Below are 27,033 nucleotides of genomic sequence, written 5' to 3'. Positions count from 1 at the left end.
GTTGCTGTGCTGAGTAATCAACACCATTGAAATCCTTTACACTCACCAAAGCTTCCCCTAAGAAACACTTCTCCCTGGTTTATTATTGGGAAGGCACGATGGAAAGCAGCAAATAAGTGGGAGGGGCTGTTAATATTTTCTGAATACACCCATTGATTATATAACCAGCGGAATACTCCCACCCAGGAAACGGAAGATATTGCAAGCGTTTAGCGGTTAAAAGCGAAGAGTCCAGGGATGGCGATCAATTTCATAATGCTTGTGGGCCATCAATTATAGTCGGCGGGGGAATCTCTCCGGAGGGTCGCGATAAGCCAGGCATCGGAAGAGGGGAGCCTCACTTGAGTAAAACTGGAAATGAAAAGAACCAAGGATGGATATTACTAAAAAAGAATTCAGGGCAGATCTAACCGGGCAGTAACATCATTAATCACTTTACTGTAATTCTAAAAGGTCCCACCTAATTTTTTGCCCAGTTTTGAAAAATTTATGCTACGCGGCTCTCTGAGGTTTTAGTAGACAAGTAAACCCAAGCCCTAACACGCAAAGGGGAAGTGCCAGTCCGATGTTTATCCACCTGGAACTTTTGGGAATCTTTAGCTTGCTGTAAAGCGGTCTGAACCTTTTTCCACCCCTCAGCCAGAGATGAAATCCACTGCTGGAATTCTGGAGGATGCAGCGCCTCCGCGGGTAGTTGGGGCTAACGCGGTGATTGGGAAGGATGCTGACCAGACACAATCTCAAAGGGGTTTTTTTGCGTACTGCTATGAACGGCATTGTTATAGGCATACTCCGCAAATGGAATTAAATCGCACCAGTTGTCTTGGTGATAGTTGGTGTAACAACGTAAATACTGTAAATATGACTATAGCCTGTGCTGACATTTCATTTTATTTTATGATTTTACATTTTATGTTTTTATTACTATTGATTGTTTCCTGATTGCTTACTAGACCGATATGACAATCATTAAGTGCTGTACCTTATGATTCTTGACAAATGTATTTTCTTTTATGTACACTGAGAGCATATGCACCGGAGACAAATTCCTTGTGTGTCCAATCACACTTGGCCAATAAAGATTCTATTCTATTCTATTCTATTCTGTTCAAGAGTTCTGTTCGTCCTTTCTGACTCACCGTCACTTTGAACGTGGTAGGGGGCGGCAACCGCCGGGGTAGCCCCCAACAGACCCAGGAAAGCTTTCCAAAATTTTGAAATGAATTGGGGCCCGCGATCCGGACACCACCTTGAGGGGGGAGGAGTGTAGACGGTATATATGTTGAATGAACAACCGCGCCAATTTGGGAGCGGAAGGAATGGAGGTGCAGGGGATGAAATGGGCTTGTTTGGAAAACAGGTCCACCACCACCCACAAGACTGTGTTTCCCTGGTTCTCCGACGCAAATCCGTAATAAAAATCCATTGAAAGATGACTTCCCAGGGGCAGGAATGGCTTACTGGGAGAAGGTTTTAACAGTCCATGGGAGAAACTTTCCCGGGATGGATTTTGGCCTCCGCACAAACCAGAGCAACCCCTTGATATATAAGCCTCGAAATAATGCCTTGCGCATAGGCGCCACCAGAATTGACCTACGGGCTAAGTGCAGTGTCTTGAGAAAGCCAAAATGTCCAGCCCTGAGCGGGCATCATGGCGAGGCTTCGGAGAACCTGCTTGTGAAGGGGGGGCACGTTAATTCAACATAATTTCCCCGCTTCCAAACACCATTCACTAAAGCGCAGCTGGGAGTCACCCAACTTCCTCCCGCCCGGCAGCTCATGTGAAGACCAACCTCGCCTCTCGAGTTCCCGCAGAAAGGGGAGACAAGGCTGGGAAGCGAGGCAGTTGGAGGGAGGAGCGGATGCTCTGGGATGCGAGTGATGGCCAACCCCAGTTGGGAGGGGGAGAGGACAGTCGCAGCGGGATGTCTCGATAAGGCAGCTCCACCCCCCCAGGAAGGCTGGCTGATGGCGCATCCAGCTCAGTTTGTTGGTTTTTCCGGGGGAAAAAAATGAATGACGGTGAAGGAAAAACGGGAAAAGAAATGTTGACCCAAGCGTGGTTGTTTTGCAGACATTTTGAAGGGGTAGAGAGCAGCTAAGGTTCTTGTGGATCCGACCAAACCTGGAAGGGGTGTTTAGCCCCTCAAGCCAGTGGCGCCAAGTGGAAAGCGCTGCACTTGATGGCAGCAGTCTCCTTTATCCCTGATACGGTCCAGTTGGAGCTCATGCGCCGGAGAATTTTTTGGATAAATAAGCATACCGGAACAAGCCTACCATTTTTTATTTCTCTGCAATAGGGCTGCGCCAAGCGCTGCTTGTCCGAAGCATCCACGTGAACTAATGCGAAGGGAAGGGTCTGGGTCTGGGTCAGAGGTGTCTTTGAACGACAGGCTCGGTAGAAGGAAAGTCGATTTCAAAAGCTTCTGGAAGAGCTGTTTGACATTCTTGAGACCAAGGGAGGGGAGCTCCGGGCTTGGCAGTAGCTTGTGAGTCTTTACCTTTAGTGCGTAATAGGTCTGTGAGGTGGAAGGGGTTAATTCAGCAAAGCGGGGTAATTTATAAAGTCCACGATAAAAAATTAGCAAACCCTAGGAAGATTGTAGCTCTTTCCGGTTGGTGAGGGAGCTGGCCATTGCTGGACCTGCTTCAACTTTTGCAGGATCCATTTTTAAACTAACTTCGGATGAAAAGGATCCTGTAGCCCAAATGAGTCTATGGAGGGTTGATGAAAGCAGCACTTTAGACAAGCCTTTTTCGCGAAGAGGGAGTTGTTGAGCAAAGCGTTGTAATACTCTCGAACCAATCCAGCCTCATGCTCCTCCACGGTTTTGTGAGTAAATTAAAACATCATCTGGCAAGTACACAACTACTCGCTTTATATAATAAACGTCAGTGCAAAACTCTCCATTTATGAGAGCCATGAAAGCGCCGGGTGCCCCAGCTAACCCGAATGGCATAATTAAGTATTCATATTGTCCGAATTTAGGTGTTAAATGCTGTCAAATAGCACAAGTGAGCTTCCTTCTACTGAATTCTGACTCTGTGGTAATGCTTCTCTCAAATCCCTACAACTTAGTAGAAATCCGGGTCCCTTGCCCAATGCATCTAAAAGGTCCTTGATTAAGGGCAAGGGGTATTTATTGGACATGGAAACAGCATTTAATCCTCGGTAATCAGTACAAAGTCTTAAAGACCCGTCCTTCTTCTTTACAAACAGGACAGGTGCGGCGTGCGTATGTTTGGTAGCCCGTCGTATGAATCCGCGAGCAAGGTTTTATCTAAGAAGGCACGGAGTTCTTTCTCCTCGTTGGGGCTCATGCGATAAATTCTACCCTTTGGTAGTTGAGCCCCGGGCTGTAGTATGATTTTGCAGTCAGTGTCTCTATGGGGGGTAATTGATCACATTCCTGTTCTTGAAACACTCTGGCTAAGTCCTGGTAAGCTGGAGGAATGTCTGTGGAATTGAGAGCCATTGGGGTGTGCACCGCTGAAGAAACCAATGGATTTATCTCATTGGATGGGGGGTTCTCCCTCCAATTCATATGCTCTCCACAGGGGGGATCAGTGAATTCTAGAATCCGTTCCTTCCAAATAATATTTGGTTCATGTAGCAATAACCATGGCATGCCCAGGACAATGGAATGTTTACACCTGAGCAAGTATGAAACTAATCTTCTCCCAATGGTCAGCGCAACGAAGGAGGACAGGTTGCGTTTTGAATCGAGCCGGGCCCTCGGCTCCGAGTGGGCTGCCGTCCATTTGTGTGAACGGTATGGGCTTTGCTAGAGGAACTCGGTCTAAACCGAGCTCTTCAGCCACTTGGGGCCGCATTAAGCAATGGGAGCAACCAGAATCTATGAGGGCCGAGGCTAAAATACGTGTATGCTTAGCAGGGTTGGCCAGAATCGCTTGAACAGTAATGGGGACGCTGCCTTCACTCACCGCATCTGGAGTAGGGTCCATATCCATGGGCGCCGATGAGAGGCAAACTGCCACTTCCCCCTCCTCGGTGTCACCCTCGGTAACCGCTTTAGACGAACCCGTTGGAGGAGGGCCGGATCTCCGTGGTGGCTTGGCAGAGGTGGCGTGTGGGGTCGGTGCGGTGGGCTTCTGTTTTTTCGGGCAGTTGGCAGCCAGATGGCCTGGTCCCCCGCAATAAAGGCACAATCCTAAACGTCGACGGCGTTCAGAGGTGGTTTCGGTAGAGACGGCTGGGCTTGGCTTGCGAGTTGTAGAGGTGGTCGTAGTGGCGGGTTTCGGGCGCGGTCGCCCCCCCCAAGCGAGCGTAGTCCAAACGAGCCGCTACTTGCGATCCCAAGTCGATCCACTCAGCGATAGTGCGCGGGATACGGATGAGAAACACCATCTCTCGAAGTTTTACGTCGATGGCATCAGAGAAGTATTCACATTTCATGCGTTCAGGCCACTCCGGAGGAAGTCGAGCAGCCGCTGCCCGGAACTCACGAGCAAATTCGGCAAAAGAACGGTTGCCCTGTTGAATAGATTTTATGGTACGGATGGCTTCATTTTCAGCGTCTGGATCTTGGAAGCGGGCTCTTAGGGCTTGAAGAAAGGCAACCACTGTGCGAGTATCATCCGCCTGCAGCTCAAAAAGGGTCACAAACCAGTCAGCCGCCACCCCGTCCAGGACAGACCCGATGTCCTGTATTTTTTCACGTTCAGATCGATATAAGTCATCATATTCCTCCATATGTGCATCGAGTTGCAGGATGAAGTAGGGGAGTTTAGAAGCGGTCCCATCGAAACGGGCAGGGATCGGGGGCCTGTAGTATCCTCTCTCCACGGCCCTCGAAACCCGCTGGGGCTGCGGTTGCACAGGTTGGGGCGGTGGAGCAGGAGGAGCAGGAATCGGGGGAGGCACGGGGCCTGGTGCCGCTGGTTCCCGTTGAGTAGCAGGACCTTGGAAGGCGGCAGGAGCGCGAGTAGCAGGACCCAGAAGCGTCGCCCCGATAGGACGGGCAATGGTGTCGGGCGCTCGGGTAACGGTGTAGGCGCCAACTCGAGTCATCCTGTCCCGCTGCTTCTTCAGCTCCTGTTCTAAGGCAGCTAACTCCCTCTCCTTGCGAGTCAAGGCATCTTGATGCGCGTGTAAAGCTGCCTTCTCCCGCTCCAGTTTGTCAAGTTCGTCCCGTTGAATAGCTGCAGTCAGTTCACCTTGCGTCCGGATGGCCTTAATACCTTCGCGTTGACGTTCCAGGTCCATCCTAGAGTGCTCTAGGACCTTATTGTGGATCGATAAATCTTGCATATATTGCCGTTGCAACGCGTCTTTGGCTCGGTCCAATTCAAGTTGGACGCCTTTTGCTGTTGTTCCGCGATCTTTTTGCAGGTTTTCACGCTCCTTCTGCAGCTGTTCTCGTTCCTCCTCCCATAGCTGGCGTTCACGGGCCCACGCTTCTTGGGCATCTCGCAGTCGGGCCACTTCCTCGTCCCAATTTTCTTTGGACGGGAGGGGAAACAAATCCGGATGGGGAGGCAGACTTTCCTCGGATTCCTCCTCATCGGAAAGTAGCACCTCCAGTCCACCGACGGCCCCGCGGGGCGCCTCTTGCGCATCAGCTACCCTACGTCCGGGATCTGATGGGCCAGATTGGGTGTCGGCACGGAGCCCCCTTCCAATCATCGAACCCGATCTCGACAAGGACCCGGTGTTAACTGCAGTTTTAGGACGGGCTCCGGTGCTATGCCACTGAGGATTCTTGGGAGCATCATCGAAATACGAGTCCAGGAATCGTTCTATTGATTCCTGGGTTGCCGCATGAAAAGTGGTCAGGCCCATCTCCTCCGAGACAGGGTGCATCTGAGGTTTGTAATCCACACGTAAAACGGGTAGAGATCCGGCTCCACAGGCGCACGATCCATAGACAGCGCCCCAAACGTCTCATGCCACTCCGCATGATCGCTTCCGCGTCCCTCATCCCAACGAAGTAAGGGAAGACTCGTGTCGAGGCGAGGACGGGAGAGAGTTACCAGCGAGACCCGTTCCCCCGCTGGTTTCTCCAAGTCAGGAAGGGAAGGCTCGGAACCCTCTATGGGGGCTACCGAGCCTTCCTCAGTTTCAGGAATATTCAACCTCTGCATGCCGGAACACCAGAGGTCCACTGATTTGTAGAAGTAAATGAGGATTAGGATTCCTGCCACAATGTACGGAATTCCATAGAGCAGAAATAAAAGGCTTTGTTGGTTGAAAGACCGTTTATTCAGACATCTTAGAAAGCTCACGTACACGGCGTGGCAGGAATGAAGTCTTCCCGCCAGACCCACAGATTATAACTTTCTCCGTTCCATCCCCCTCCCGATTTCCCCCGTCCCATTCTCATGGGAACGGCATGCTCATCTCTCTCCGTGAGATAAGGCCTCTGCCAGAGAAATCGCAGCCGAAAGGTGGACGAGGAAAGCAACTATTTAGCAAGACCATCAGGGCATGACAGCAAGCCTGTTAATGATAGGACAGTTTGGAGGCCGTTGATTCATACAGTCGTCATGTCCGAAGCAACCTGAAGGCACTTAACACACAAATCAAGTCTGTGCCACCCACAACTGTGGCAAACCCCAGCAATGTATTGACATAGTTTCTGGGTGAATGGAGAAGTGAATGGAGAAGCACACTGGAACACTGCTGACGCTCATCCCATTTTGGCACCATTCCACACACACACACCCAAATACACACACACCTGCCAGTCAGCTGAGCAGCAGTGGGAGCTCCCCATAAGGAGTGGGAACCCTAGTTGTTAATCTTTAATGTGTCACAGGGATTCTGTTTTGTTTTTCTACAGTAGACTAACTTGGCCACCCCTCTGGAATATCATCCCTTTGCTTGGTTTTAAAGCCGGTATGAGGTAGCCATTCCCTATCACTGTTAGTCATAACTGGAGCAAATTTATACTTCTCAAATTTATTCATCTCAAAGGGCCAGGAAGCCTTACTTTTTCTTTTTCTTTTCTTTTTCGCTGGGCAAGTGTCATAGGTGGATTCCGCACAGCACAAATAGCTCTAGTGTGGAAATATCTGAAGCTGTTGATATGTTTTTGCTCGGTGTACTGCAAGTTGAGCAATAATGATCTTTTTATTGTATTTGAAATTCTTGGCACTGGTTTTATGCCTAATAAAGGTTTTAAAAAAAACAGCACAAATATAACGTCTTTAGGGGGCTCTAAAAAGCTCAGTTTGGGGTGTTAATGTTCTCACAGCATGGGAGAACACAAGCATTGTCAGCCAGAACAGCCCTTTTGTCCCGCCTGCTGCATGGGGCTCTTGTCAGTTTCACAGCGTGCCTGCCATTTTGCGTGCTGCATGAGGTTCTCTGTGGAGATTCCCCACGGAGGTTTCCTCTGCTTGCAGCTCATCCATTTATTATTTCACTGTGCAAAGTAGATGAATCAAGTTTGTTTAGCCTAGTGATCTGGTGCACATGTCATTTTCCCTTTTTTTTTATTTTGAGAGGACTGTTTGCAAAGTTACCGCAACACAAATATGCATATATTGCAGCTTCTCCAGTCACGTTGCCGTAGCTTCACAGACATCCCTCTCAAAACAAAACAAAAAATGGAAAAACCGCATGCTTGGAATCTCTTGGCTAAACAAACTTTATCTACTTTTTACAGTGAAATAGCAGATGGATGAGCTGCAAGCAGAGGAACCTTCCGTGGGGAATCTCCACAGAGAATCTCTTGCAGTACATGCAATGGTGCGCATCAGCAGTAGGAACGAAAGTTAGAAATTTGGGCAGGAGAAATAAAATGTTTCCTGCTTGCTGACATTTGCTCAGCAAGCTGGAACTGTCTTCAACCTGGGTTGAGGGGGAAAGATTGCTAGTTTACTAATCTTTGAAAAACCTGGATTGAGAAATATAATGTCCCTAAGTTGCTGTGCGAAGTTCTTCCCCAAAATGCTATGTAGAACACCCTGAAGAGGTTATATTTGTGCTGTGTGGAATCCACCGTAGTTAAATAGATCCCTGCCCTCTCAAGAATGGAGCAAAGCATTATCCAAAGGAACCGCTAGGTGTCAGCATACCCACGGGTTCATCCACCAAAGGCAGATGCCAGAGTTGGTTGGGAAAGTTTCTCAAGTTCCCAAGTTCCTGGGAGAACTCATCCCTGACTTTGAATTCTCCGCAGGGTGTTGTCCCTGTTTATGTTAGTGGAGTTCTTACTTCAAATTCTCAAGAACAAAGAAAAGCTCTTAGGCCTGCACAGTGGGTTATTGGGGAAATCAAAGCTTCCGGCCAGGGGGATGCAAAAGAATCCAAAGTCTGCAGCGAGTTCTGATTTTGTGCCTAAGAAAACTGAAATCTGCAACCTCAGCTAATGATGGAAATGACAAATGTAGATAGTGTTGTTTATATTGTGCCATATTTTCTGAGCCAGGCATCTGTGTCTGTCTCCCACCCAGTTCTGGTGCATTTGTTGTTCGTTTAGTATTTGTGTATTTCACATATTGATAGGCCCCCCTTTCTCCCAGCCATTTCTAATGCCTGACAAGAGACGTTTCTTGGAAATTCATGGCTGCACCAAAGACCCGAACTTGCTAGAGCACCAGTTTCCAGCAGTCTGCCTACAGAGATCCCTTTCCCAGTGGCGTAGCTACCACAGGGCCTGGTGGAGACAGCCGCCCCAGGCGGACACCATTGGGATCGTGGGGAGGGGGGGTGGAAAATTGTGGCCTGGGATGAGGTGGAAAACTCGGAGTCTGCCCTGGGCTCCCTTTTTCCTAGCTATATCCCTGCCCTTTCCACATGGATGTCTGCCATGGAACCCCCTATGCCCGTGGTGGTGAACCTATGGCACTCCAGATGTTCATGGACTACAATTCACATCAGCCCTTGCCAGCACGGCCAATTGGCCATGCTGGCAGGGGCTGATGGGAATTGTAGTCCATGAACATCTGGAGTGCCGTAAGTTCGCCACCACTGCCCTATGCATTGCTTGGGACATGTTCCACCATATACTTCCTCAGTTCTGCCAAAGTAGCAGATGGGTCTAGTGGACCTTAATGTCACCCTACAAAAGTTGAGAGTATACTATAGCACCTGTTGATGCTATAGTGCCAAAGACCTTTCCTGCCACACACCAAGTGTTTTTTGAAAGTGGGTGTGGCCAAATGGGGTTCTAATAATGGGAGATCTCCAGGTGCCATCTGGAGGTTAGCACCTAGGAGAATAGGAGTCTGACTCCAAAAGGGGGCGGCATATATGATGAAGCAGAAAGGGAAGAGAAAGCAGCACAGTACAAAAGTGGGTCAAAAGGAAGTAAAAATACTTGTATGCAAATTAGGGGGTTAAAAGGTGTGAACGAAAGGGAGGCTTACAAAGGCGTTTGTGTTTTATTTCTTCATTTGCTGTGCAACCAGCTCTCTTCCTTGTCTGCCAAAGGGGTCTTTGACAGTCAAAAGACGGTTCTCAGGTGGTCTCTTCCATCAGGCCCTGCTCACAAGCAGAGCTCAACTGCAGCTGCTCCCATTCCTGCAATTTTATTTATTCCAGCATTTACAATGTCGGTCATGCGGTTCTCCCCTCCATTTTATCCTCAGAACAATAACGTTGTGAGGTAGGCTTGGCAGAGAAAGAGTGAGCAAGATCCAAAGGCTGTGTCTGAAGAAATGGAGAGGGCTGGCTTTGATAGGGATCCCAGCCTGCAGATGGGGCCTGAGGATCACAGTTCATCTTCAGATCACAGAGATTAGTTCCCCTGGAAAAAATGGATGCCGGGGTGGATGCTGGCATTGTACCTCACTGACGCCCCTGTATCATCCCCCACCAGTGGCCATGGGGGACCTGGCAACCCCATCCTTTGACCACCCCAAAAAGCTATGCTGGGGATCCTGGAATCTGCAAGGACAATGCCATATGGGATGAAAGATGAGCTATGGAGGGAAAAACTGGATGGATCCAATTGAATGAGTGGTCCAAGGTCACCCAGCAGGGGTAGTTCAGTTAGGAGCAATAAATGAAACAAAAGGGTATATTGTGCAGCAGTAACTTAAAATAAACACCAGAACACTCTACCTAGTCTGCAACATTATGCAAATCCATCCAAGCAATGAGTATATATTTATTAAATGAAAAGCCTGCAAAGTGAAAACAGGCAGATCTGCAGCTCTCAATGTTCTCTAAGAGAACTGTCAGGTCTCAGATGCCGATCCTACAAAGAGAGTCCAAATTCATATGAGCTCCGCAGTTTATGCTCGTTTCATGGATGCCCCGTCCACTTCCTCAGCATCATATTGCAGGCTTGCCCATAATATTCCGGGATCACTATCGTTGGAATGTATTTTGCACGGATTAAACGCAGTCCTGTAGATGTGTCTCCACCTCATCGGGCAAAGCGACAGGCAGATTTGCTCTAGGTGATTCAAACTTAGGTCTCCCAGATTGTTGTTTGACACTTTTCACCCTCACATCACACCACCGACCCTGATCCCCGGCCATCGGGACAATACGGCCGGCTTTTGAAATGGAAAACGTTGCAGAACAGTTACTTATATGCTCCATGACCAAAATACATAAAAGCTATAAAATAGTAATACAAGATAATACCAAGACATAAAATCAACATCAGTTACAAAGATGTTACATCAAATATCCACCTAAACTTTAGGAAGAACTTCCTGATGGTCAGGACTGTTCGACAGTGGAATTCACTGCCTTGGAAAGTTGTGGAGTCTCCTTCTTTGGAGGTTTTCAGAGGCTGGATGAACATCTGTCAGGAGTGCTTTGATGGTGTGTTCCTGCATTGCAGGGGGTTGGACTTGATGGCCCTTGGGGTCTCTTCCAACTCTATGATTCTATGCTAGGTGTTGGAATTGACTGTATGTAAAATGTAAGGTGCAAAATCAAATAGCAAGCAGGTATAAAGAGTCTGGATTGTTAAAATACAAGGGTTAAAATAGGGTGGTTCAAACAGAAAGTGCATGAATAAATGACAAAGTCTGGCAAGGTGAAACGGAGCAGAACGGCTCCCTGGATAAGGCTGCCAACCTCCCGGTGAGGGCTGAAGGTGTCCAGGAATTGAAACTGCTGGACAGACCCCAGAGATCCGTTCCTCTGAAGAAAATGGCTGCTTTGGAGCATAGACTATATGGCATTATACTAGGGCAGGGGTGGCCAACCTATGGCACTCTAGATGTTCATGGACTGCAATTCCCATCAGCCAATTGGCCATGCTGGCAAGGGCTGATGGGAATTGCAGTCCATGGACATCTGGAGTGCCATAGGTTGGCCACCCCATACTAGGGTTTACAGCTCTGAGTTGGGAAATACCTGGGCATTTGGTGGGGGGTGGGGGGGGTGAAGCCTGAGGAGAGCAGGGTTTGGGGAGGGACCCCAGCAGGGTATAATGCCATCAAATCCACCCTTCAAAGCAGCCATTTTGACCAGTTGAATTGATCTGTCACCTGTAGATCCATTGTAACCCCAGCCACCACCTGGAGGTTGGGAACCCAACATTATATCCCAGTGAGTTTCTTCCCCTCCCCAAGTCTCACCCTCCCCATGTTCCACACCCCCAAATCTCCAGGGGTATCTCCACCTAAGTTGGCAACCACAACCGACTCTTCTGGCCTCGGGGCAGCCTCACCGGAAGCCCAGCAGCCGGGCCCCTTGCCGCATTTTGTGGGCCGGCCAGCGGATGAGGCGGATGGCCTTCAGGCTAATGTGCAGGAGGGTGTCGTACTTGAAGACCAGCTTGTAGAAGGAGTCGGTCATCAGGGCTCCGGTGGGGTCGGCGTGCTTGAGGGCAGTCATGGGGGTGTAGATGGCATTGGTCTGGTGGCGGAAAGGGGGCCTGGCCATGCTGAGGACTTTCAGGATGTGCTGTTATGGGGAAGAAAACAGAACGGTGGGAGGGAACCAAATGATGTTCATTCCAGGATCTCTCTTTCCGGCAGCTTTGGCGAAGTACGGCGACTCCTGCTTTCCTGGAAACTCACACCCTTCTTACCATGAGATCTCAGGCATGTGGGCGCCGCACTTCCTCACTGGTGGAGCAAAGGGACTCTGAGGGCTGCGACATCTGGATGAGCTAATTTTATGTCGTTTAACTGATTAACTGATAAATCAATTAAACCCGCTACTGACATTTGCTTATGAGTAAAACCAGTCATTCTGAAGGAGGAGCTTACCACGTATTTGGGTGAGGGGTTGGAAGGGAGGATAAAATGGAGGAGAGGAGGATTTTGTAAGCTGCTTTGCAGGAGAAAAGTGGGGTACAAAGGAAGTAAATAAATAAGAATTCTCCGTTTGCGAGGAATACTTAGTCACTCTTTAGCAGACCCCGTTTGTCTCTGCTTTTCCATCTGTAAAGAACTCTGCATGTTCTCATGCATGTCTGCCATGATCGCACTCACGCAGGGTGATGGGCTGTGTAGTGGGCATCATTTACCAGGGTCAGCTCTTTCTTGAGCACTAAGGCATCATGACCCCCCAGCTAAGTTTACAGAGAGCTGGAGGCAAGGAACTAAAACTCGGAGGACATTGTCCCGTTTTATATGCCAATAAAGGCTTGTGTTAAAAAAAACTCGGAGGACATCCTGCAGCTCAGAGGGGCTTAAAGCCCTTGGGAACTGGATTAGGAGGATTATGTATTAACAGGAGGAAGGAATTAATTTGCAAACTAAAACACAGGAATTGAGAGTTTACCTCTGAAACAAGTGAGGGTTTGGAGTAGCTGCATTTATTTCAGCGCCCCAAGTTTTTGTCAGTCACTAGTATACAGAAGCCCTGTCTCCCAAGATCTCTTCCCACTCCTCAGTCTCTTCTGTATCCAGAAGGTCTTGGTCTCTATGGCCTACCTGTGATCCTCCCCCCCCCCCCGCCCCGGGACTTCTGAAAGGGAGGAGAAATTACTCAGGTGGTTGCCAATTTCCAGGTGGTGAAAAGAGTTCTCCTGGAATTGCATCTGGACCCTGGACTACAGCAGTCAGCTCCCCTGGAGGAAAATGGCACCTTTGGGGAGCAGACTTCATGGTGCCACGTCCTTGCTGAGTTTCCTCTCCTCACCAAACTCCACCCTCCGTGTAACTACCACCAAAATCTTTAGGAATTTCCAAACTAGAGCTGGCAAGGCTAGATCATTGTGGGAGCCTGGGTTGCCAACCTCCCGTTGGTGGCTGGAGATCTCCTGGGATTACAGCTGACCTCCAGGCGAGGGAGATCATTTCATCATGACAGCCTTGGAAGATGGACTCCATGGCGTTATACCCAGCTGAAGTCCCTCCCCTCCCCTCCCCAAACCCCACCTTCCTCAGGCTTCACCCGCAAAACCTCCAGGAATTTTCTATCCCAGAGTTGGCAACCCTAATGAGGGACCATGGAACTAAGCAAGGTGCTCCTGCTTGTGTACGGTGATATTTCCAAAGCTCTGTTTTGAGAGAGAAAGCGGATAAGGAAGTGTGGACTCTTCTTTTTTGGAGATTTTAAAGCAGAGGCTAGATGGCCTTCTGAGAGGCAGTGGGGTATAGTGGTTAAGAGGGGCAGACTCTAATTTGGAGAACTGAGTTTGATTGCCCACTGCTCCACATGAAGCCTGCTGGTAACCTTGGGCCACTCATGGTTCTCTCAGAACTCTCTTAGCCCACACAGAGGCAGCCAATGGCAAACTACCTGTCAATGTATCTTGCCTTGCAAACTACAGAGTTGCTTTGATGGTGCTTTCCATCACTACCAGACAGCTCTCTGACAGCAAGGCTGATTCTGTGAACGTAGGTAGATCATGAGAGGGAGGGCAGGAAGGTTGAGTCAGTGCTTGGCTCTCATGGTCCTTTCTTACAGGTGCCAATCACCACTTTGGGGTTAGGAAGGAATGTTCACCTTCCTGTAGGCATAGAGCAGGGGTCACAGGGGGAGTGGGGGGGAGGCAGCTGTGAATTTCCTTCATTGTGCAGGGGGTTGGACTAAATGACCCTTGAGGCCCCTTCCAGCTTTATGTTTCAGTGGCCGTTTCCCCACTCACTGTTTGGTGTGGGGTACTCAGGGCAAGTAACCCGGGGTTGCGGTGCACTCCCCACTGCACCACTGACGACAACGCAGCCACCCCGATTCTGCCGCTCTTCTGGCTCCTCAGCGCGCGTCTTTTCCGCTTCTGCATGGAAGGGTGCCTTTTGGAAAACCTTGCGCAGAGCCTTTCCCCTCTGCTGGCTCTGGGCATGGATTGCCCTCCCCCCCCCCCCCGGGGTTGAGTCGCCGGCGCTGCAGGCTGGAGAGCGTGCGAGGGAAGAACGGTCGCGGGAGGGAGGGAGGGAGGGAGGGTGAAGGCTGACTGGGGTGGGGAGGCATTAACCCGCGCTCAAGAACACCCGTTTCTTATGAGCACGGTCTGCCTCCGCTTTCAATTGAAGTGGGAAATCGGCCTATGTTATCCTTGAGCTAATCATTGCCTAAGCTGTCTCACAGAAGGAAAATGGGGCAGGTGGTGGTGGTGGGGACTCTACAAACAGTGCCATAACCTTAGAAGAACAGAATGCTCCCCCTCCAGAATGGAGCACACAGAGTAAACCCTATTCATGCTGGCAACAAGTCATGAGATTCATAGTCATGTAATATCTGGATTGAGTCTGGGTGGCATGAATGAGGGTCAGAAGAAAACTGTGTCTGGAGGAAAACTTTGTCGAGAGGTTCAATAGGCGGCTCTCATTCCATTCAAACAATTTATCCTTCCCTCCCAGATACTGGACTGCTGACACAGCTTTGTCCTCTGAAAGTCTGGAATGTTCATGAACGTCATGCCTGCTCAGTCAACTGGTGAGAGAGATCAAGAGTGAAATGAATGGGATACCTATCAAAAAGGGCGCTTTAACTTACCCTGTGGCTGTTAGCTTTGCAGTGTTTTTCCCCCTCTGTGTGTGTGGGTGTGTGGGTGGGTGGGTGGGTGGGTGGGTGAGTCTGTGTGCTTAAAATCCACAAAGAAGGCATTAGGAGACCAAAAAGGGAGTCAAATCCAAATAGTGGGGTCGTTTCTGCATGGCAAAATTATACCTGTGAACCATCATTTTTAAAAACCTGGGTCTATTTTATCCTGGGATGTCCGTCTGCACTGCTGCCCACTTTTTGAAGGAATGCATTGAAAACCAAAAGGAAATACTCCAATTTCTTCTGCACGAGCATGCCCACGTTCTGATTGGCTGTTCTTTTTTTTAGTGGCAGCTGCAAGCATCTCTGAGCATGCCCAGTGTCCCACGTTCTGATCAGCTGTTGTTTTTGAATGGCAGCTGGGCAGGGAAGCATTCAGGCAGCTGGGCAGGAAAAATTAACCAATCGTGCTCCCGATTGGTTTTCGCATGGTAGCAGGCACAAGCAGGGTCACACTGGGATTTTTTAATAGAACCTCCAAACTGGCAATTTTGGGAAATCCCGGGGTAATGGAAATATCGCAGGGCAACACTGGGGCAGGCCCGCTTTAGCACCGAGAACTGTGCGGAATGTGCGGCTGCACAGGGATATTTACCTTGCTCAACCCACAATATTTTGACCATGCGAAAACGGCCTAGGAAGGGCTCAAGTCAGAAGTCTATTTTCTTCACTGTCAAAACTGTTAACATCATACAGCTGTTTCCTTCTTTCCTCCAGCCCCCCTTCCCCTTTTCAACGACCTCCTCTCTCCCTCTCTACAAAACCCTTCACTATCTTTCTCCAGTATCAACTAATGCAAATAAAAAACCACCATATCTATCCTGCTAATAATGTCACCAATTAACTTATGAAATATCAGGTGTTCTACACGAATGAAAGCACAATACATAAACAACAAATTCAGAGGTCCCTTCTGTAAGTTCTGCTTGTGGCCAATTTGTGCTGCCAGTGCAGTGAATGAATATGCAGCTATTCCAATGGTATGGCCTTACAAACCCAGATACCTCTATTAGGACTTCATAACTGTCCCTGTAGAATGACGGTCTGGAGGTCTGGAGGATATGCCTTAAACTCAGCAATACCCCAATAATAGGTGGACTAAAGCCAGTCTGTAGTCAGATTCACGATCTCCCAGTAAGTAAGCCCAGTATTACAAGACTTGGTAATTTACTTTCTTCTGTCAAGTTGGCAAGTAGCAAGAACGCTGTTCGTGGTAATCTTGCGTTTTCAATAATCTTCATCAGTTCTTATATCTGTCATGCTTCAAAATATAGGGGTAGTTATAAGAACTAACTTAGAGATCCCCTTCTAGAGCATATTCACCCCCTTTCTTTTGTGACTTACCTCGTGTTTAAAGGGACACCCCCTTTAAATCATTACACTCCCTATCTCTTAGAAGGTCACCATGCAGAACCAATGCACAACAGTTATGTTTCTAAGACAGTGATCCCGAACGTGCCCATTGATGGTATCTGTCAAGTGTTTTTAAGAAGTGGGCGGGGCCAGGTAGGGCTTTTGCCCAGCAAGGATTCTGATTAACTATAGAAGATTTGATTGACTGTGCAGCAGTTGCCACCATAACACAAGGATCTGCACTGTGTGACGGAAGTGATGCTGTGGCAATCCTTTGATGGTGGGCTCTGCCTCTTATGGCAGCCATTTTGTGGCAGCCATTTTTTTTTTCAGAACCCACCATGCTTTGTCAGAATTCCCAGGGTGCCCACAGGATCAAAAAGGTGGGGGATCACTGCTCTGGGGCTTCTTACATGGCTGAAAAGCTTACAAAAGGCCCCTCCTTCTCATGCACATATACATGAAGACAGTATACCTCAGCAATGTCTTCAGGCCTCTGACCCAAGCTGGAGAAGATGGCTTTGGAATTCTTCAGATATATATTGGTGAATATCTCGGCTGTTTCTTGGTCAGTCTGGGAGTAGTCAGCTTTTCCCGCATCTTCGTAGACCTTCATCTCAAACTCGGTCTCCACGGGGCCTGGCTCAATCATGCTGATGCTTCAAAGCAAGCAGATTGATAAAGCACAGCTGGAGGAGAGATGCCAGAGACTCAGTAGGTGGCGTCTGGCCTCTTGCTAGGAAGAGGTTTGCTTGGGGGAAACTCTGCCCGTCGGAACTGCTATGAGTGGTACAAAGAACAGTTTGGATTTATATCCCCCCTTTCCTGTAAGGGCTGACAATCTCCTTTCCCTTCCCTCCACCCCCACAACAAACACCTTGTGGGGCTGAGAGAGCTCCATAGACCTGTGATTAGCCCAAGGTCACCCAGCTGGTGTGTGCTGGAGTGCACAGGCTAATCTAGTTCCCCAGATAAGCCCCCACAGCTCATGTGGCAGAGTGGGGAATCAAACCCAGTTCTCTAGATTAGAGTACACCTGCTCTTAACCACTACACCACTGCTGCTCCCAGTCCCTCTTACTTCTCACCTTTTCAGACATATTTTCTTTCCCCCAATTTAAAACTGGGGGGGGGGGCACTGCTTTATTCTAAAAATAAATCTTCTAAAGAATACATGAAGTTCATCGTTTAACTGTGCAAATAGTTAATCGTTACCTGTGTAAACCATGAACGATTCAAAGTTACATGTTTGACTGTTTAATGTTTGCATCCCCTTCTGCTGGCCGATCGCAAAAGTGGAAATGAAACCAAGGAAAGGCTGCGTGTGCATTGTAGTGCTAATTGGTTGCCCGAATTCCACGTCCCGCTCCAGGGCGGGAAATGAGTCAGGGTTTCAACCCTCATCCTTCCCCTCGGATCAGCGCTGAACCGTGTTAATGGGGTCTATGCCACTTGCAACCAGGCCCTGCCGGAATGCGGATTAACGAGGAAAACGAGCGCCAGAAACGGAATCTGCCATGCAAGCAATGGGGAGGTCATCCCTCAAACCTGGTTAGTTTGTGTTCTGAAACCTGGCTAAGACGGTAGTGTGGATTCGACCTTTGTGTTGTAAGATTATTTTGGTTACTTATAAGTAAATTGCTACTCCAGTGGAAGACAAAATATTTGAAGCAATTATTGTAGCCTGGTTGGTACAAATTTTCTTCTTTTCACTACGTAGCTACCAAGACATGACCCCTAGAGAATTGCAGCATGAGGCTTTGAAGCCTTGTAGTATTGGAGCCACGGAGTTAAAAAACAACACCACCACCACATGAATGACAACAAAATGGTGGCCAGGAATTGCCTCAACGGGGTGAGGGCAAACGATGGGTTTGAAAACACTTTGCAAACATTTAGAAAACATTTTCAGGGGCTTGTGCGGAAAGGACATCTGCAACCTGCCGCCTTCTTAGACAATACATAATTTTGCAGCTTTCGTATACCAGGGTGACTAATGGTCCAGCTGATACAGAAATGGGGAGGTGTTACCCCATGCTCCCTGGAGACTTCTTAGAAGGAAGCAAGGCCTGAGCAATTAGTCAAGGATAGTCTCAGTGGACATTGGTGGGTAGTTTGGGCTCACAAGACATGTGGTGTTGCATACCTCAGGGTTGTTGTGGTCTCCCAGCCTCTGGCGGGGGAATAGGCTGTAGGGTTGCCAGCTCCAGGCTATTGCGGTAAGCAACAAATTGCAGTTAAAACTAGTCTAATGTTTATATCAGCACTGATGCAATCATTTATATTTTATAAATTTGTTTTGCAGAAGAGGGTCCATAGAATTTTTTATTATAAACCCATAAAATAAGGACATATTTCATTTAAAATAGTAAGTATAAGTGGCTAACATATGATTATATGTAAACTTGGGTTAACAATCACTATATACGTTTGATGCATTTTTGTTTATTTTAGGAGGGGCCTAAGAAGGCATTACAAGGTAAACCAATACCAAAGGTTAACTAGCCCCACCTTTTGTGTTTATTTTGAAGCAACAACTTATATATGAAGCATCATTTTGTACATAATTGTACTTACTTTAATATAAATTGGAAATGTACTTTGTATATGATTGTACTCATTTCAATACAAATTGTAAATGTATAAAGTTGTGAAAATTACATCATATAAATCATTGCTTATGCTGTATTGTCGAAGGCTTTCACGGCCAGATTCAACTGGTTGTTGTGGGTTTTCTGGGCTGTGTGGCCGTGGTCTGGTAGATCTTGTTCCTAATGTTTCGCCTGCATCTGTGGCTGGCATCTTCAGAGGTGTACCACAGAGGGAAGTCTGCTACACACTGTATTCAGACACACACTGTCTGTTACACACTGTGTTCTGGACACAGTGTGTAGCAGACTTCCCTCTATGATGTGTGGTCTGGACACAGTGTGTAACAGGCTTCCCTCTGTGATACACCTCTGAAGATGCCAGCTACAGATGCAGGCAAAATGCTAGGAACAAGATCTACCAGACCATGGCCACACAGCCTGGAAAACCCACAACAACCATTGCTTATGAAATTGTGTATTATACACTGTGGATAAAATTGCCCACATGGTTCGTGGTTTAAGCCATTGGATACAGATCTGTATTGTTGCCAGGTCTCCCAGCTTCTGGCAGGAGATAGGCTGTAGAGTTGCTAGCTCCAGGCTGTGAAACTCCTGGAAATTTGAAGGCAGAACCTGGGGAGGACACAGAGTTCAGTGGGGTATAATGCCACAGAGTTCATCCTCCAAAGCATCCATTTTCTCCAGAGGAGACGATCCCTGGAGTCTGGGGGTGAGCTGTAATTCTGAAGGATCCCTGGGCCTCACCTGGAGGCCGGCATCCCTAGTTAGGAACTTACGTGGTGAATTGGTTTCCTTTTCAAAAGTGATCCCTCAATTATTATTTGAACATATAACTCACAATGGCAGCTGCAGCCCAGCAGGAACCCAGGTTCTTTTGGCCACTAACACAGGGATTTGTGTATCAATCAACTCACAAGATGTTGAACTTGAGCGTCTGTACAACCAGGCTTTCGCAGAACCCCTCAATGGCAAATTTGGATGCTGCGTAGATCTCATTGAACATGATGCCTGAATGGAAGATACCAAAGAGAAGAGATTATTCATTCATTCATTCATTCATTCATTCATTCATTCATTCATTCATTCATTCATTCATTCATTCATTCATTCATTCAATTTATATGCCGTTCTTCCGAATTGGCTCAGGTGTGCAGCAAGCTCATCTTCAGACTACAGCTAAAGTCCTTCAGATGGACAGGTCAAACATTTTTGGTTCTGATATTTATAAGTGAATAGAAATTATTTTGGGGTATGATTTCAAATTTAGACCAGAAATGTTTCTGATAAATATGTTGGATCCTGCCATTAATAAAAGGAATGAGAAATTGGTATTGTGTATGATTTCAGCAGCTAGATTTATACTAGCGAAGAATGGAAAATGTCAGAAAATCCTCTATGTGAAGGAAACCTAACCAGCTTACCTTGCAAACCCATAACGCTGCTGATGACTAGAATGTGGCCGCTCCTTCTCTTCTTCATGTCAGGGAGGACTTCCTTAATCATCCGCACCACGCCAAAGAAGTTGGTCTCCATGATGGCCTTCATCTCCTCCATCGATTGGCATTCAATAGGCCCAATGAGGCCCACCCCGGCATTGTTGACTACAAGGGATGGCAAAGAAATCCATCTTGACTAGTGATGCAGCCTCCAAGTGGGACTTGGGGATCCCCTGGAATTACAGCTCATCTCCAGTCTACAGAGGTTAGTTCCTCTGGAGAAATTGGCTGCTTTGGAGGGTGGACTCAATGGCATTGTACCCCTCCAAGATCCTTGTCTTCCTAGGCTCCACCCCAGTGGTGGGATTCAGCCGGTTCGCACCGCTTCGGCAGAACCAGTTGTTAAAATGGTGCTTGTAAATAACCATTTGTTAAATTATTTGAATCCCACCACTGCTCCACCCCCAAATCTCTAGGATTTTCCCAACTTGGATCTGGCAACCTTACCACCCCACTCAGGGAGGACTTGGCAACTTGAGACGTAACCTACTCCCCATCCAAGGAAATAAAACTGTAAATGGAAATAGGCAAACCAGGCTAAGCTCAGATGTCCTACAAGCCATGGTTTAATTCAACCATGAACACAGGTTAGTCCTCTGTTGATGGCTAGGTTTAGTGTTTGTCAAACCAGGGCTTCAACCCAGGGGTTTCAGTTGGTATATTATTAACCACAGCCTTGTGTGTGGAGGTCTTGCTCCAGCTTCCTTCCTTCCTTCCTTCCTTCCTTCCTTCCTTCCTTCCTTCCTTCCTTCCTTCCTTCCTTCCTTCCTTCCTTCCTTCCTTCCTTCCTTCCTTCCTTCCTTCCTTCTGCACAACATGTCACCAATGTGGATTTTCTCCAAATGAACCACAACTTTCCCCAAATCTACTTCAGTACAATCTTTCTGGGAAGATCATACTAGCGAACATGAAATGTGACTCATTAAAGAGCTAGAATGGCATTCTGTTGGAGTGTCATACTACAGTCTGGGGGACCCAGGTTCAAATCCCAACTCATGCCATGGAAACTCAACTGAGTGACCTAAGAGCTGTCACTTACAGTCCCTCTAACCTACCTTGTCTGATTGTTGTGAAGATAAAATGAAGGAAAGGAAAATAGCATCGTAAGCTTCTTTTGGGTCCCCAACAGGGAGGCAGAAATTTTTAAAAAGATGCTAAAGCATTATGTTTAAGGAGATGCATGGAAATTCTGGTTATGTTTAACCTTTAAAAAACCTGTTTACCACCTGTAAATTGTCAATAAACCTGCTTATATGAAGCACTTTGCGGTAAACTGGTGAGCTGTGAGCTAGTTGGTGATTTCCAGGCAGTCTGACAGTTAAAGGTTGCTGTTAAAGTTTCTCAGTCCAACAGACTCAAGACTGGGTTTGATACGACCAGAAGTCATGAAAAGAGAAGGAATTGGGAGGGAGGACTTCTCACACCAGGCTCTGTTGTTATGTAATTAAACAGGAAAATCCTCTGCCCCCCCCCCCCCCACACACACATATACATTATCCCTCAAATCCCCTTTCCTGCTTTCCACACATTCCTGACCTAAATCTACCTACGGGACCGTCTCACCCCATATGTCCCGGGTTAGGTATCCCACTCCAGCTCTCTGCGGATGAAGCAAGAGCTTGCTAGTGGTCCCCTGCCCCTCTATGATCGCGGCTGGTTTTCCTCCCACATCGTGAGCCAGAGGCAAGTTTACTGCCCTGGCTCTCCTGCCTGGTGGGAACGCTCTTCCTCCAGCAGTTAGGGCCCCTCTTGGGACAACTTTGGGAGTTCCAAGCGAGGGCCTGTCAAACCGAGCTGTCCAGGCTTTTGGGCGGACCGGCCAGCTGATTCCATGCCTCTTCTTATTGCCTCCTGTTTACTGGCTGTGCAACCCGACCATCTGACCATCTGCCAGCCCCCTCCCAGAATTTGTCCACTCCCAGGTCTTGATCGCCAGGGTGTGATGCCAGACGCCCCTTATTATTAATTATTAACTATTTATTGTGGATTGCTGCTGCTATAGTTTTAAGATTTGTATTTTAACTGGGGTTATTCGATTTGTTTTATTATGGTTGTTCTCGTTTTGTTGTACACCGCCCTGAGCCCTTCGGGGGTAGGGTAGTTTATCAAATCGAATTAATAATAATAATAATAATAATAATAATAATAATAATAATAATAATAATAATAATAATAATAATAATAATAATAATATCTCTCAGATAACCATAATACGAAGGCTGCTCTCGTCTACTGATTTTTTAAACTGTACCTTGATACAAGAAGCTGGGACATTCCGAATTACAAAGGATCAGCTGAGCTCTTTTGCCTTTCCTGAAGCTCCCACCCACTTCTGTTCGCTTTATAGAATCATAGAGTTGGGAGAGACCCCAAGGGCCATCCAGTCCACCCCCCCCCATGCCGGCACACATAATCAAAGCACCCCTGACAGATGGCCATCCAGTCTTTCTTTAAAAACCTCTAAAGAAGGAAGAAGAAGAAGAGTTTGGATTCATATCCCCCCTTTCTCTCCTGTAGGAGATTCAAAGGGGCTTACCATTTCCTTGCCCTTCCCCCCTCAAAACAAACACCCTGTGAGGTAGGTGGGGCTGAGAGAGCTCCGAAAAGCTGTGACTAGCCCAAGGTCACCCAGCTGGTGTGTGTTGGAGTGTACAGGCTAATCTGAATTCCCGAGATAAACCTCCACAGCTCAGGCAGCAGAGCGGGGAATCAAACCCAGTTCCTCCAGATTAGAATGCACCTGCTCTTAACCACTGCGCCACTGCTGCTCCTCCACCACACTCCGAGGTAGTGCATCCCACTGTCCAACAGCCCTTACTGTCAGGAAGTTTTTCCTGATGTTTAGGTGGAATCTCCTTTCCTTTACCTTGAACCCATAACTCCATGTCCTAGTCTCTGGAGTAGCAGAAAACAAGCTTGCTCCTTCACCAACATGAGTTTGAAAGACTTGACCCCAGCAAAAGAGACCTTGGAGGCTAAATAGAATTCATGCACATTCTGCACCATTTGTCAGGGATCATCTTTGTGTGAGCCCCATTCCTAGTAAACCCCCATCTGAAATAGAGCCAAGGACCCCTAAGGATGCCTTGTCAGTGGTGGATTCCCCACAACAGAAATATAACATCTTCAGGAAGTTAAATACAATGTTTTGGGGAAGAACTTCGCACTGGTCTTTCCCCCAAAATGACTCAGTCCCGTCATATTTCTCTCAACCCAAGTTTTACAAAAAACACTGAACTGGCGACCTTTTTGCAGCATCCCGGGTTGAAAGCACTCCCGTGCTAACACAACGCTTTAGCTTCCGCCCCCCATTTCAAAAAGAATCTGCCCACCCGCCAGTTTGTGCAGTTCAACCAGCATGTTGTAGGCTGATTCTCTAAGCGGCCGCCATTTCACAAGTCCCCCCAACATGTTTTCTCCCCGTGGCAGCGACTATGATCACCATGTCACTCATAGATCTACAGCAAAACATTCCTTATTGCCTGAGACCATTGCAGGAAAGTGTCTTTTTTTAAAAAAAAAAATTGCATGTTGAACATGCAAAGCTGATCAAGTGCAGTCAATTAGATTGCGGGACAATCGGCATGGCTGCAAGGGTTCGTTTCTGTATGCCTCCGCAGCTATGCATGCGTTTTGAACAATTTTTTTAAAAAAAATAGTAGCGTTTTTGTGCAAACTCAGACAATCCCTCCTCGCCCTGCTCCAATCTGGATGCCAAAGCACATCAAAACCACACGTAGGAGCTGTGCATCCCATTTTGATCCCAGGTGATTCTGAGTGAAAGCAGGACTTTTGGGGTACTTACCAAGGATGTCTATATGCCTGTTGGGGATGCTGTTGATGCAGCTGCGGATGGATCTCTCATCACAGACGTCCAGCTGCTTGATCTCCAGGCTCCTGTTGAGAGCAGCCCCAGCAGCTGCTTCCAGCTGTTCCTTCTTGGTCACGTTCCTCAGAGTGGCAATCACTGCAACACAGGTGCTACGTCCCACAAAGGCCAAAACCATCCCAAGTCCAGATCGGATTTATTTTGCATTCAATGCCTTGATTTTTAGAAATCAAAACTGTGCCCAAGGTGACAAAGAAGAAGAAGAAGAGCTGGATTTATATCCCCCCTTTCTCTCCTGCAAGGAGACTCAAAGGGGCTTCCTTCCCCCACCCCCTCCAATAACAAACACCCTGTGAGGTAGGTGGGGCTGCGAGAGCTCAGAGAACTGTGACTAGCCCAAGGTCACCCAGCTGGCATGTGTTGGAGTGCACAAGCTAATCTAGTTCACCGGATAAGCCTCCACAGCTCAAATGGCAGAGTGGGGAATCAAACCCCGTTCTCCAGATTAGAGTCCACCTGCTCTTAGCCACTACACAATGCTGGCTCTCTCAAAGATTTACTTTCTTAACACCCTGGAGTCCAATGTGGGTTATGTCTCCAACTTTCAAGCTGATCTCTTTCAGCTCTGCTTTTTAAACAGCAGATCTGCAGACATTATCAGACAATAGTTTGCTAACACCTAACTCCAAACCCTGAAAAGCTTAACTTGCTGATAAAGATCAAGTTGCTGTTAAATGCACAAGAGCAAACCGAACTGGTTCTTCCTTATGAAGCCAGGCACCAATATATCAAGGGAGAAAAACCCAACACTATACAATGGCTATAAGTTATAACATGTGTATACTAATGCATGTGTTTTTAATATTTTTTAAAAGCATCCATATAAACATCTTCAGTACAAATCATGGAGGTCCAAGTATTAGACATCCAAACTGTAAGTCCATAAAATGGATAACAAATGGGACCTCAAGAAAACATTGGAGGGGGCTGGACTTGATGGCCCTTGGGGTCTCTTCCAACTCTACGATTCTATGATTTTGAAATCAGGTTCACAGAAGCATAGTAACAGGTTCATACATTCATAAAATTAAAGGTTCACGCATATAGATAGCTTCCAAGCACCGCTTTTGTCTCCCAACACATCGTATCGTTCAAGCTATTTTAATGGAATAAGTTGTTATTAAGATAGTGTTCCTATACTGCTATGGGAAGGACAATATACATTAATTACTGATGAAGTGGAACGTATGATCCATAAAACAGGAACGCTTTGGGATACTGGTCTATGTGTGTGAACCTGTAACTTTATGAATATGTATGTGTAAGGCAGCATCAAATCACAGTCTACTTCTAGTAACCCAGTAAGGTTTTCAGGGGAAGAGACCATCAGAGCTGGTTTGCCTTTGTCTTGCTCTGCGTAGCAACACTGGAATTCCTTGGTGTTCGCCCATCTGAGTTCTAACCTTAGCTTCTGAGATCTGACAAGATCAGGCTAGCCTCAATCATCCAGGTCAGCACAGTTTCTATATGAGCCTTCATCACTGTATAAAAGAAGCAGCGGTAGTTTCCGGCACCTCTTTCCAGTGAAGGTGTTCCTGCCAAAAATGCCCTCATCTATTCAGTTTGCACAACCTGTGCCTCTCCATAAGAACTAGCCTGCTGGATCAGACCAGAGTCCATCTAGTCCAGCACTCTGCTACTCGCAGTGGCCCACCAGATGCCTTTGGGAGCTCACAGGCAGGATGTGAAAGCAATGGCCTTCTGCTGCTGCTGCTGCTGCTCTTGAGCATCTGGTCTGCTAAGGCATTTGCAATCTCAGATCAAGGAGGATCAAGAGTGTTAGCCAAAGACTCCATGTTACTCTCTATACGCAAGGACCTAATTTTGTGGTGTGTGTGTGTGTGTGTGTGTGTGTGTGTGTGGCCCTTTTCGCACAAACCTTTGAAAATGTTTTGAGGCCAGAAATAAAAAGTTTTCTCATGGAGTTCCGCATTGTTCCATCCCTTACCTTCCAAAAACGTTTTCTTTCCAGCTTCAAAATGTTTTAAATGAACCCCCTTTCAAAACAATTCTTTAGCCTGAAATATTTTCAAAACATTTTCACCTGCTGGGCTGTCTGTTTACTATGTTTTTCATGCCTCTGGGCCATTTCTAAACTTTATACTCAGCAATATTTTATTGTGTTCCCCCTCGTCTGTTTATTTTTATCATTTCTGTGTTTAAAATTTTTTTGGGAAGGTAAAATATTTGATTCATCAGTTGTACGAGCTATGCAGAATTGCAGCAAGAAGCACTGATTCAGCAAATAAAAAGGGAGGGGGAGCTCCTCACAGCAGCCTTGAATCATTTTTTTTTGGGGGGGGGGGTGAGTGAGGACAAATATTGTAAAGGCGGGGATCGAAAATATTTTACAAATGTTTTAGGTGATTTGTGTGGAAAGGGCCCATGTCTTCCAATAAAAGATACACCTCCTACATCTGATGAGATGAGCTCCAGTTCACAAAAACTTCATGTTCCAATATATATGTAGTAAGTGTATCAGTAACAAATCCGTTCCAGTTTGCCCTTGTTACCTGAACCTTTACTTGGCACAAAAGCAGAGGCAGGCTGGGTTATTTAGTGGTGCTGGGTCAGAATTACTGGGGTCACTGGGATTTCTGCAAACATTGACTCACAAGATTGCCCCGTGTACCATGCAATGTGAGGCTTAATGCGAACAGTAGCGAAGTAATCTTTACAAAGGGCTAGTAGATGTCCTCAAAAGACCGTAACAACAAACCAATATCTGAACAGTGTTTAAAATGTAATTAAGTCTAACTTGGGGTGAGGAGAAGGAATTCTAACTTTTGTTGCACATGTGCAGCCACCAAAA

General features: G+C 47.2%; 1 protein-coding gene across 2 annotated transcripts in view; it reads right to left on the bottom strand.

Annotated features, from left to right (window-relative positions):
- Positions 1 to 213: 213 nt before the first annotated feature.
- The window catches only part of LOC125443982 (retinol dehydrogenase 8-like), a 30,993-nt gene continuing 4,173 nt past the window's right edge, over positions 214 to 27,033 (bottom strand). The window contains exons 2-6 of one of the 2 annotated variants that reach the window (XM_048516417.1): positions 24,138 to 24,299; positions 20,258 to 20,437; positions 19,751 to 19,844; positions 16,701 to 16,884; positions 214 to 350 (exon numbers count right to left, since the gene is read on the bottom strand). In XM_048516417.1, coding sequence (XP_048372374.1) covers positions 270 to 350; positions 16,701 to 16,884; positions 19,751 to 19,844; positions 20,258 to 20,437; positions 24,138 to 24,299 — 701 coding nt within the window. In that variant the 3' untranslated portion in view covers positions 214 to 269. Of the gene's footprint in view, positions 351 to 11,276; positions 11,840 to 16,700; positions 16,885 to 19,750; positions 19,845 to 20,257; positions 20,438 to 24,137; positions 24,300 to 27,033 lie in introns of those variants that run through there. The other variant, XM_048516416.1, reaches the window with a different exon arrangement.

This window comes from Sphaerodactylus townsendi, linkage group LG15, assembly GCF_021028975.2.
Source record: "Sphaerodactylus townsendi isolate TG3544 linkage group LG15, MPM_Stown_v2.3, whole genome shotgun sequence".
NCBI lineage: Eukaryota > Metazoa > Chordata > Lepidosauria > Squamata > Sphaerodactylidae > Sphaerodactylus > Sphaerodactylus townsendi.
The sequence above is the reverse complement of the archived record's forward strand: the minus strand, read 5'-3'. Positions and strand labels throughout refer to the sequence as shown.